Source organism: Lepisosteus oculatus, chromosome 20 (assembly GCF_040954835.1).
Source record: "Lepisosteus oculatus isolate fLepOcu1 chromosome 20, fLepOcu1.hap2, whole genome shotgun sequence".
Taxonomy (NCBI): Eukaryota; Metazoa; Chordata; class Actinopteri; order Semionotiformes; family Lepisosteidae; genus Lepisosteus; species Lepisosteus oculatus.
In genome coordinates this window covers 11,917,865-11,931,050 of record NC_090715.1, presented here as the reverse complement: position 1 = coordinate 11,931,050, position 13,186 = coordinate 11,917,865, and the positions used below count along the sequence as shown (strand labels likewise).

Below are 13,186 nucleotides of genomic sequence, written 5' to 3'. Positions count from 1 at the left end.
AGCATGTTTCAAGTAAGTGTGATGCTAGATGTACTAGAATGAATGTTGTGAATGTTGAGTAAAACACAAAAGGCCTGGAAGCCAGAGGTGTCCAATCCTTCTATTGGAGGCCTGGTGTCTGCAGGTTTTATATGCCTCTGTAAAGCACCTGCACCTGGGGAACTGGAAGAAGCAGTTAAACTGCTTGCACTAAGCCAATAATATGTTGAGGCAGAACAGAGGAGAGCAACTTCGCTAATATCTGGTGCCTTCACTAGTTCTAAAAAGAATCTCACTTTCAGATTAAAGGAACTGAAGCTTTGAAGCCTGTAACAGTAAAGAGTATTTGGGTACTTGACTTGGATATTCAAAATTCTAAAAATAATTGTCCAAGTCAATCCAGAGGCTCCTTTGAAATCGCCAACATTACAAACATCTGGGAGACAAGACTGGAAATTAAGTTTAAGAGCACTCAGGACAGGAAACTGGGCATACTGTACCTTCACACTGAGAATTTGTGGAGTCTTGAATCATTTCTCAGCAATGTTGCTGAAACTAACTGTATAGGATCTGTTTAATTGGATCATTAATCTATAAGCAACCAATGAAGCAAGATAGGCTTCATGACGTTCGTTTGTCACATTAAAATTATTCAGCTTTAATAATCATACAATAACCAGATAATTACATCAATATATTCAGTCTACATTGTTAGACTGAACTCTGAAAAGAGTATTGCAATCTGGTCCTCTTTGTAGACACTAAGGTGCATTCAATGAATTTTGTTACTCTGTCTAGTCTTCTTGCTACTGTTGGAAAACTCCATGTATAGATAGAAGCAATTAGCTAGGATCTGGCAAAGGCAGGGTGTATCTCTGGAAAGGAAGGTCTTGGAAAAAGCAATGTGTTCACAGTCTGTAATTTTTGCAGAAGCATGTGCCAAATTTGGAAACAGCTCCTGTTTTCCTGAGGTACATTTTTTATATTTTTATTATTCTGTGGTGAACTGATTACAAAGTAGGAGTGTGCAGTTATTTTTAAAGGTTACACACATAAGGCTTTTTCACCATGCCCTCCCTTTTAATAGCACACATGTCCCATTAAATCCATACTAAAAGAAATAGAACCAATGTTAAAAAATGTGCAACAGTATCCTAAAATATACTGTATATGACCACAAGCGTACGGGCAAACTAGAGAATTACTGCTACTGTAGCTGACTACAGTCAGCACTGATAACTTTAAAACGAACTTTCCTTTTTGATTTGTGGAAATATTAACCATGAGAAGGAAACATTACCTGATAAATCTATAATCATTATTATTTTAATAAATTAAATAAAATATTATTTAGAAGATCTAGATAATTTGGTTGCTAGTAGCTAATAATTCTGAGGAACTCAAACCAGGTTATTGGCTTCTAAAACATTGCCGGGTAGCTACTGTAGTTTTTGAAACCCAAAACACTTTGTGCTGAAGAGATTTAAATGCACTTCTACAATACATAGATTCTGTTGTCAAGTTGGTGTTTCACTCTTGATTCTAAGGAAGCCCACTGTGTTGATTTCGTGAAATGCTTTTGTTTTGAAACAATTGCAAAGTTTTGAAAACTTGATTAACGTTGCCTTGCAGTCTTTACTGTTCAAGCCAAAAAATATTTCACTTACTGAAATTACTTTGTTACTCACTTTATATTTAATAACAAAGTTTTGATATCTGACACATATTAGGCACAAATGCCACCCTTTGATTGGATTATTACCATTAGCTGCAATCTTACAGTAGCACACACTACAATGATATTCAGCGCTGATCATCAAAGGGTCCTCAGGACCTTTGAGCAAAAAGCTATTTCTGACAATATGTAAGAAATGAAATCACCACAAAAGAGAATTTCACAACTTCATGGGCACGATGTTGTGCAGTAGAAGAATCTTCACTTACTAATACAGCTACAGTATCTGTGTTTTTGAATTTGCTACCTACTGGTAATGGATGGAGTCATTGCTCAGTTACTCATCTGAAAGGACTAAAAGCTAGTATCTGGCACCCAAACACAAACTCACATACAGTAGGTCAACTTCCACAACAGCAGTTCTATTCCTGGATTAATCTTCTCTTTCATGTTAACACCTACTCCTTTTAAGAACATGTTAACCCAGTTCATAAACCCCCCTTTGAAGCTGTTTTTTTGAATGACTAATTAAGAACATTACAGCACCTGTTCATTTCCACTTCAAAGCCAGAAGAAAATAAATGCTTTCAAGATGTGTGCATCCAACAGGTGCATCAACATGAATGTACAGTATATTCTATCAGTCCCTCATATCATTGCATAGTGTAAGTTATACTGTATGTGCACAGCAGAAGCACGTCAACACCGTCTGCTTTTGTCCATTACATTGTCTTCTGTCTTACAATATGTGGATTTGTGTCGATTCTGTGTTGCTGCATATCCATATTTTAGATACTGTCATACCTCTGCTCAAAATGGGGAATAAATTGTACTAACTAAAATTAGTATTTATTAGTATAGGGCTTGACCTACTGTATGTTCAGAGATTGGATTAATTGGATTAATTATTAGGAGTTCAACATACAGTACATTATCCCAACATTTCCAAGCATGAAGCATTTCTAATTTCTATCACTAAGGTGCTTCCCATCTTTTGAGTAGTTCCAGAGCAGCAATGTTCTTTATAGTGTGTCATGCTATGTGGCACTGGAGTGAGTATTTCCACATTCTAGCATCTGCTTGGATTAATGATTTTAAAATGTTAGGATACAGTACATATGCTGTATTTGCAAGCACTAACTTGTTCTTTTTTCTAATGATTTATGTGATGCTTGGTACAGTAAACTTCTTTCTTTAAATCCAAAACCAGTTTTGACTACCCTTCAAAAGGTGTATTTTGCGCATTTTAGGCAGTTTGCTAGTCATGTTAAATAAGACTAAGAACTGGTTATTATACTAATCCCCATGTGACTTTCCTAATACCCTCATCCAACAATCTGAATTATCCCCCTTCAAAGTATTTATAGTTTTCTTCACAGATCTTAAACTGCACATATCTGACAACTTAGATGAATAGTAGATTATCAGAATGAGTCCTGAAGATGGCATACCTGTCACTCAGGATGCGTATGAAAGGTCAGGGAAGATATTAGCTGACTGGAACTTGTAGAAGCTGCCTGTGCCTTTCCTCTGTCAGATACTAGCTATTGGATTTATTGTCATTAAACTAGAGGTGTATTGACCGAAATTTCATCAAAATGGCAAGTACACCTGACAACATGAAACATGTGTTAACATTTAATATGTAACCCAAAATATATCTTAAGTAAACTACCTCAGTGCTGAAACTATACAGTAGTTTCAGCAGAAATATTATGGCAAGCTAAATAAGCAACACTTTTTCAAGGGCTTATAAATTATCCACAGTATGGTTTCGGAAAATGAAAACACATGCTGTGACCAACCACAGACCTTTGCTTCAAAAACTCATTTGCTGGGAAAGCTTTGAGATTGCACAGAAATTCAAATACTCGTTTTTGGATTTTGGATACCTTTAAGGAGGGATTCTGCCTTAGAGGTATTCAGTCATAATACTATGGATGATGGCTTTGCAACATTGGCTCCTCAGCCAAGCAAAGAATCCAAATGTCAGCTTGTGATTAAATCTCAGGTTTATTTAGCTTTTAGTGGGGTGCTGGAAACACTCAGTAATAACTCTAGTTCACTGGAGTGAACAAAGGTTCACATTTTTCCAGCCCCCAATCAATCAATATCTTGCCAGAATTAAACCCTTTGGGGTAAAGAGAAATACTTTTGGAAATAATGTTTTATTAACTGAATAACTATATAATCTTATATATAATTTAATATTATATTATTTTTATGTAATGATATAATATATAATCATTCATTTTTTATTTCATCATGAGCAGAAACTTTCATCTAATCATCTGTCATCTTTCAAAGCCAAGAAAACAGTTGAATAATTAACATCAAGACCTACTTCCTTAAAACTTTGAGGCATTGCAAGGCTTGATACTACATCGTACAACACATCAATGATCTTGTAATAGCCTAGTATGTTTTCATTGCGTAGGTTGATTCTGCATGGACAACAGCTACAGTACTTACACCTCTACAAAACACAATACCTGATAATACAATACAGTAACACAACCTGGTTTCATAAGTGAATTGTGCACAACCTGGGACAAAAAGAAGGTGTGATCTATAATTTTCCTCTAACACCTCCTACTCAACAGCTGCTTTTCACAACAGAAACAATTAGGAAAATTAAGGGTGAACACCTGTGCAGTTAGAGGCACACAGCTAAACAATACAACCAAAAAGGAAAACTTGTATCAGCAGACTTGACAAACCAAATGTTTCTCATCTTCCTTTTTATTGTAAGTATGTTTTTCTGCCAGCACATTCCCTGAAAATGCAAATGTCTCCTTTGTCCATGTACTGTACTAAATCACACCTTCCCCCAATCTCTGAAACATAACTCTGAAGTGTTCAATGGCATTTTTCCACTTTAGTTAAAAATACTGCCTGTGGAAAACTTCAAAGCTCTCATTTATTATCAAATTATTAGGAAATCCTTCTAAAGAATTTGCTTAATCTTCGTGGGCAACATGAACAGGGTGTGGCAAGTATTGTACAAGGTTATGAAATATTTGCAGCACAATCTCACCTCAGTCTTCCAGTGCGAAAGTACTCAGTTTAGGTACACATGAGGTTCACTCTAATGTAGTGTGAGATTGTACTGTACCTTCTACTGATTCTACCACGTTTCAGGACAATTACTGTCATGGCCTGGGAAGGAGATGCAACACTGTTTTATGACCTTCAAGACAGCCATACTTTTGCTTACGGGTCTCTTCATTTGACATCCTGATAGCTTGTCCAGTTACAGAGCAAATGTGAGTGGACTTCTACTGAATTAAACATTTCCAAGAAAACCATCCTACAGACAGATTCAAGAATTCTAAGTGAAATTCTGTAGAACACAGGCTCCACTGAATGTATTGCTCAACAGAAATTAATTTACAGCATCATGTACAGTACAGCTTTCTGTGAACATTTTGCAATATGAATCACTTCTTTAGGTGCTGTTTGTTTAGGCTTTGCATGAAGCATGATGTTTTCAGTCCCATCATGCATAATGTTAGCTTGACACCTACAAGTCTACTAACCAGAAAAATCTGTGCTCCATTAGTCTAAAGACACTAGTCCAAAAAACACATTTTAGCCATATCACAGGAAACCAACACTGTTAGAAATTATACTTTTCTAATCAATGTAAATTTTTGGGTGCATGACCAGAGAATACTGATTGACCGGTAACCCTCATCCAGGTGTCCAGATGTCTTGAAAGTCCAGCTGTATTTCCAATCAGGAAGAGTAACATTGCAAAGCTCAAATTGTATTCTACCCCCCAGCATTTCCAAAATAAATCTTGCCCTATACTGTATGTCTGGAATAAATTGAATTACAGATCAGGGAGTGAAGAAAAAGAATGCTCCTGATTGCTGACACTTAAAATTCAGAAATGAGCATTATTATTACTGCCAGCAAGCTGTGTCCTCCTACTGAGGGCATCCTCAGATGTGGGCTGTGTGCTTGGTTTCCATATTAAAGATTAAAGTCGCACAATTACAAGACACAAGATGAAGCCACAATGACAGAACTGATATTCCACTCTCCACTCTTGCCCTTCCCCATCTAGGAGGATCTTTATTAAAGATGGTAAGAAAATAAGGTCCTGTGGCTTCTGGGGGTATATTACAGGGCACTTCTCAAATCCAGCCTCTGTAAAGTAGAAAGGGCACACTGTATAACATATGTCTGGGTCTGTGTTGTTGGCCAGAATAGAACAGTCATTAAAGAGATAAGATATTCCTCTCCACAGTGCACCTAGCAAAGGATCAAGCTTTTTATGTGAAGTAAAAGACATAGTTTGTTAACATGTCTGTCTTCTGCTTTGTCAGTGTAGTTTGATTAGTCTGAGACAGGCTATTGCTCCACTCCAGAATTCAGCAAGCAAGTTGAGCAAGCCCTTGAAGGGAAAGCCAGTTGCTCACAAAGCAACTAAAACACTTCACAAGATATGGACAGATCTTAGTAATGTGACTAAAACACATAATTTATGTGTTTGGCTTCAATCTACTCAGTTTAGGAGAAGACCACCAGGCATAAGGAGGAGTCGGGGGAAATGATGACTTTAAGGCCTATTTTCATATCATTTTCAGAGGAAGCTATGAGCAAGAATTGGGACTTGTCTTTCTCTGAAACGTGCTTTATGAACTGGAGTATGATATTGTTTAATAAACTGAGAGATAACGACTACTGCTACATCTACCACAGGAGCTCTTACTCCTATTAATAATAATAATCACTGTGGAAAATATTTTCTCAAGATATCAAAAGCAGAGAAATGTTTAAACAAAGATAATGTAAATAAAGCACTTCGTTTATACTGTATGATTACATATCACTTACAACAATCCAGTTATTGCAGAGAAACAATGTTTCATGAAGATATGATTTACTCAGCCTTGATACAAAGGCTACCCAATACTGTTTCTATACACAAAATAAATAAAAAAAACATTTTTAAAACAACAAAAAACAAACAAATTATTTCTGTACATTATTGATATTTTATCACACACTCTAAAATAATTTGAATATTCTTACACCGATATTGGAAATAAACATTGTGAGTATAGATGAGGGGTCTTAATAATTTCAGCAAATGAAGAAGGAACAAAAGTGCAATAAATCTCCATCATGGTGGGCATGACGCTCTGTGAGACACTAAGAGACCTCACCACTGGTAAGCTGTTCCAGATATATACTTACAGTCGCTTCATTTCATATGTGGCTGCAGCCACTATCAGGGACTCTACCCCTACTGCGGCTGGTGGAATCTCCTCCTCCTGCGATACTTGGAGCCTCTGGGATCGCCTTTGTGTCGCCTTCAAGATGAACTGATTCAATTCATCGTTGAACTTCTCCCAGTCTTGCCTGACGGCATAGAGTGAGAGAGATGGAGGTAAGCAACATGGCTGCCTGATCCACACTGCAACTTCAGCGTAACTCTTGCCAACATATGCAATCACTCTTGCTAGGGCAATTCATTTTATTGATGAGCTCAACAACTTCCCTGCCCTTGCCCTCTGCTCCCTGAATCTTGCTAGGTGACTTCAACAGTCCTCTGTCCAATCTCTACACCTCTGCTGGGTCTGGGTCTGACACTGGTTAAATGGCTCATCTAAATGGTAAGGTCTCCTACAGCAAGGTTTTTTCCCATCACCACAATTCTGGTCCAGATGGAAGGGTGCCACCTACTGGTCCACCAGCATCACTAAGAGAAGTAACTGATTTTCCATTCCAGTACTGACCAGGCCCACCCTTGCTTACCATAAGAGATCTGACAGGATCTGACCCAAAGGTGAAAGAAGGATCTCCCAAGTGTTAACCAAAGTATGATTCTAATATATTTTTTCCATCTATTTTCTAACTGCTGTATCCAATACATAGTCAAAGGGGAGCTGCAGCCTATCTCAGCAAGCAGCAGGTGCAAGGCAGGATACACCCTGGATAAGACACCAGTCCTAGCAGGGCACACACAGACACACACAAACACACACCTAGGCCAATTTTCCCAGAAGCCACTTAACCAACAGTCTTTGGACTGTGGGGGTAAACTGGAGCACCCAGAGGAAAGCCAAGCAAACACAAAGAGAACATACAGACTATAACTATACAACTATACAAACTACAAAATATTGCACCCCAAGAACTGATCCTGGACTCTAGCATCGCAAGGCAGTGGTATCCCAAATATATTTTTACTATATTTAATTTAGTAAATTAATATTAATACTAAATTAAAATGCAACAGTTTCAGATTTTAATATATTTAATATTATTATCTATTGTGCTAATAATTGTCCTTATTCACTGTTAATATGGAATATAAACCAGTTTGGTGTTTAAATTACTGCTCTGCTTCCACACTGTGTGACATTTGCATTGCTCTTCCAGTTAGTATTATCTTTGTTATTCTATTATTTAACTTTATTGTTCCTGCTCAACTGTTTCTTGTACGTACAAGTAGCACATTGTCATTTTTCTGCATTGTAACACTGTAAGGCATGCTGGGTAAGGGCATCTGCTAAGCACATAAATAATAAAAATAGATTCAAGGAGATTAAACAGGGTAGATCCCTGCTGGAAGGTCCAAATCTGTACAGAAAAAGGGTAAACAAGGTTTTACAGAACAAGTGGGCCTTGACATTCAGAGTCGATTTTTTTCTCATCTCAACTCGGGTGTGTTTATAACTTCATGTGCAAAAGAAAATTCTGCCATTTTTATCCATATTTTCAGAAGATGAACTGTGCGCAAAACGAGGTCAATTGATGCTCTATGCAGCCTTTTCTGGGGAAATGTAATGCTGAAGTGGCTGCTGTGTGAATTTCCTGGGAATGGGTACTGTGATACGAAAGATGGCAATTTGTCCAGAGGGATAAAAAGACGTGCCTTGCCAAAGCCTGCCTGGGCTCCTACAGTTACTCTCGCTAAACCCAGTTAATCTCATTATCTCTCCTCTATAGCTGTTCATGTCATTGGATATTTGTCTTGTCTGTGTTCGTACTAATCAAGTTCCAAATGTTACTGTATACTTTCATTTTTTGCGTTAAATTTTATTTTTAGGATATTTAAATCTTCAAAGATCAGGCAAATGTTTTTTAAAAAGCAGCGGAAAACGCAAGCTTTCATGACTACCCTCCTGTCACATGTCCCATTCCCCTCTCTAAACCTTCTTTAAGCTGAAGTGTTACATGAATAACGTCCATGATATGGACATCAAACATACCATGCCGCATGGTATTGTCACTTGGTTGACAAAGTCGATAACCATGGATTACAGGTTAATTTCAAATCTGGTCTGAATAAGTCGTTTCCAAACCAGTCCCGTCTTCCCAGACTTCAGCCTATACGGAGATCTAAATATATTCAATGCTCTATGTGGTCAATGTATCATAAGGGCCTTGTCATGTTGACCAAAACACTTCTACAAACAGGCGATGTCCTTATCTAAAAGAAGTGAATACTTATAGTTGTGAACAATGAAGACTATGAGAGGACTTGACTCAAGTTATTGAAACCCTCATAAGCACTGACAAAGTAATCCTGAAGCAATTCCAAAGCAAGCACCAACAGTGAAAAACAAACCAGAAAATAAAAATGGAAACAACAGGGAAGTGTATTTAAAACTGAGAATACAAGGCACCGTTTAACACAAAATGTTGTGGGAGTGTTAAACGAGCTACCCATGTAGTCAAAATTCATACCATTTTTTCAAGAGACAGCTGGATGAAATCCTCAGATTACAATTACCTAATTGCAAACAAATGAGCCGGAGGAGCCTCCTCCCTTTATTATGTTCTTGTAATTTTCACAGCCAGTACGAAATATATTTGGTTATTTGGTGACTGAAGAAGAGCGCATGCCCATGACTGTACCTGTTAGAGTCCTCCTCTGACTCATCTTCATCATCTGTGCTGCACTCCGCATCACTGAATACTTGAGAGAACCGTCCTTGTGTCTCCTCCCCTGGCTCCTTGTACACCTGGAGAGTGGTGGCGTCAGTGCGGATGGGAAACTGGGCCCGCTGTCTATATTCCTCCAGAACGTCTGAACACAATGAAGGCAAAAGGTGCAAGAGGGCAGGCATTCATCAGATTATGTGCTGCAAAAGTGATGTGGTGTGATGGTGTTTTTAAAGGAGACAAACTCAATGGTCAAACTTGCCATGAAGAAGAGGTTCATTAATTTGACTTTTGACATATATTCCTCATTTCTATTTTGAAATACAAATCTAGATAAGCAATCCATCACAGTAGATAGAAATCTGTGGTGGCTCATGTGACCAGCAATTCTGATTACTTTGCTGGTACCTTGGTGCTGGCGGACCAACACAATAGTGCTGGCTGTGGAGGAGTGGACGGTGGAGTACAGGTCTTCTGGTCCCACGTCAGGCAGGCAGACATCATAAAGTGCAATGACTGCACTCAGGATATCACCATTCTGCACCTGTACAGACGACGGGGGGGAACAGAATCAATCTCTCAGCGTGGCAAAGGCAGTTTGCACAGACAACTAAAATTAACTTCCTGGAAGGACACAGGATACCCTCATTATTTTTGTTATAGACAAGTGTACTGTAGATCTATGAATCTATATAAGTTTTTTCTCCACAACTGATCTTTTACATGTGCAACTTATTCCAGTTGTTTTACCTTTAAAAAATTCTGGACCTGTGGAAAAGCATGAGATCTATGAAATTAATAAACCAATCTGTCCACTAAGTAACTGAGCGTTCAGATAAAAGAAAAGGATTAGATCTACCATCCAGCTTAAAAGACCTAGAACAGTTCTTAGTTTGGCGATCGAGTCTCAAACCCAACCGGCCTGGAAACAAAACAGGACAAAATAATTATTCTGATTGCAACCACGGTAAGTTGAAACCGAATGATAAAATGAGAATTGTTATACAGTACAGGTTTGTTATTAATAATAAAAATAATGCTGTTTTCAAAGTTTTGAGATTCAACTGTGACCAACATCTGAAACCTAAAAACATTTCCCCTTAAAGAGCTCTGTTTCAGCCACACTTGCTGAGTCATCTCACTCATTTCTTCCCACAGTGCTGATTAATCAATCCAAAAGTCTTGCAGCTGTCCTTCCGTAATCACATCACTCAGTGTTTCCAGAAGCTATGGTCTGAATAATGAAATACCTGTTTCACACAGGCCTGTTAGTAAACAAACACATAAAATAACAGTCCAGTTCTGAGAATGAGGAACAACAATAGAAATATAACACCACAAACTTGATTTTCAGTCTTCGGAAGGCATTAGCATGTTGTTTTATAATACTTCATGGTCCAGGGCCAAATTCCACCTCAGTGGGTCTCTGTATAGAGTCTGCATGGTCTCCCTTGTGTTTTTTTTGTTCACAAGGACATGTAAGTTAGGTTTAGTTGGCTATTAGAAAATCTTTTCATTCTAGGGTGGGATTTAATTCTTGTGGGGTGTTCCCAGTATAACCAGTACCTGCTACATGGAACTGTAGAGCTCAATGAGCACAACAGGGTGAAAGGCCTTTCTCCTGTACACTTTGCAATGTTCTGATATCCCAAGTGAATCCTCCTCTCACCTGTCCCTGGCCACAGGAAGCCTTTGGGATCCCAGTGCAGAAAGTACTGTATCTGTTCATTTGTCATTCAATTTACAGTACATAGATGAAGATTCTTCTCTTACGGACAGCCTGTACACCTCAAAAGTATTCTAGGAGACGTGCCAAGCACAGTATGTTGTTTGAGATATTTCACGCCTGAGTCAGTTTGTATAGTGTAACAGCACTTTTAATGGATACCAAATAGCATCTGTAGTGCTATTCAGATTGCCTACAACAGTGATTCGTTATCATCTTGATATGTCAGAAATGGCTCTCAGGGCATATTAAAAGTTATGGGGGCTTACACTGCCTGTTTACGTGTACACAAATTAATTAAAAGGGATGAGTCCATGGATTGTTCAGGGCTGTTGCGTGCAGTGTGAGGAGAGATATGAACTCTCGGAAATATGACCTATATTTTAACTTGTTTCTACAGCTTGAACGCTTTTGAGTCTGTGTGTAATGAGGAGCGCTTTATCTCCTGTATTCAAGCCTATTTAATATTCTTGCAATAAATCTAACAGCCAAAGACAAAGACAAAAGCAAATGAGAAAAAAAAACGCATGGTTAATAATATTCTCATTTCCACAACATATCAATGAGAATATACAGTATAAAATGAAATAAAGGCCAATGAATGTTTGTGCACAGTGTACACATAATGTCAAGTTAACCCTTTATAATGTGGAAAAAAATCTACACATCCTATTGTTTCTTAATTCTAACTTGAACATTTAGAGGAATATACCAACATTATCAAGACAACAGACCAAATAAGAAAAAACAGCTGTTTAATACATGTGGAATATGGTGTATTCTCACACTTGGCCTCAATGTCTAATGCACTTCCAAAACAGCCATTTTCTACCTCTTTTTTATTAGATGATCAGGGAAATACTATGCCATTCAACCTCTAGACCTACTCCCAGAGCAAGCAGGGAGAACGGTCTATTGTCTTTTCCTCTTTCACAGCTCTGATTTTCCCCAAAGGTATTGTACATAGCTGAAGCCTTGGCTGACTAAGCCAATATATTTTCAATTATTCAAAATATTTCTAAATATTCGCAATACAAATATTTCAAAATAATTTCGAGACACCTCTTTCCTTGTGTCTGGCCCACTGGCAGTTAATGGGACCATAATATTCCAGTTTCCAGAGGTGCATCATGTGGCACTACAGTACAAATACAAGCCCTGAATGTAAAATTCCATCAATAAGGGCAGAACTCAGTCATCTGTTTGCTGCATACAAGGTGTTCATCACAAAAACTGACTGTCCAAGTCAAAACTTCTACCCCTCCTTCATGTGGAATTGTGAGGGCATTGCAGTGGGGATTGAATCCTTTACTGGGCTGAACTTTTATATCAGAAGGAGTTAGGATTCAGAGGGTGGACACATCCACTGGACATATCCCTGCTGACCTTTGCCCCACTTTCAATAGTCTTGAAACAACTACAACCTCCTGCATGTTCACGTATCAATATTGGCTTGCAGGCAGATACCACGACATAAAATCCTTGTCCAGGTAATTTTCTTCATACAGCACATCTGTGTGCGCGGTTTCCTGTGTGACATTATAAAAGCCAGACATTGGGTTTGTGTTCACTATATTCTGTATGTTGCATAGGTAATCTTCCACTGCTGTAAACTACTCCCTACGTCAGCCTATGATCCAAATATGACCCTGCAAATTTAAAGTTTGATGTGCAGTATAACACATAATCCTCTTTGAGTGTTAAACCTCTGATTCACACTGGCAGGTGGGGACACACTGGTGGTGGTGGGTGGGAGTCCCCATTACTGTACCTGTACAGAACTTTGAGCAGAGATTCCAGAAGAGTACTACAGAATATAAGTGTAAGGAATTATTTTATTCATTATTATTAATTTTTATTATTTCAAGTTTAAACTCTATGCAAATGGTGAAAGGCTAAAA

The 13,186-nt window shown here is 38.1% G+C and overlaps 1 protein-coding gene across 2 annotated transcripts in view; it reads right to left on the bottom strand.

The window, feature by feature from the left end:
* LOC107080011 (uncharacterized) overlaps nucleotides 1-13,186 on the bottom strand; it is a 37,859-nt gene that overhangs the window by 15,231 nt on the left and 9,442 nt on the right. For both annotated transcript variants that reach the window (XM_015368224.2, XM_015368226.2), the window contains exons 4-6: nucleotides 9,968-10,103; nucleotides 9,533-9,704; nucleotides 6,863-7,027 (exon numbers count right to left, since the gene is read on the bottom strand). In XM_015368224.2, coding sequence (XP_015223710.2) covers nucleotides 6,863-7,027; nucleotides 9,533-9,704; nucleotides 9,968-10,103 — 473 coding nt within the window. The remainder of the gene's footprint in view (nucleotides 1-6,862; nucleotides 7,028-9,532; nucleotides 9,705-9,967; nucleotides 10,104-13,186) is intronic.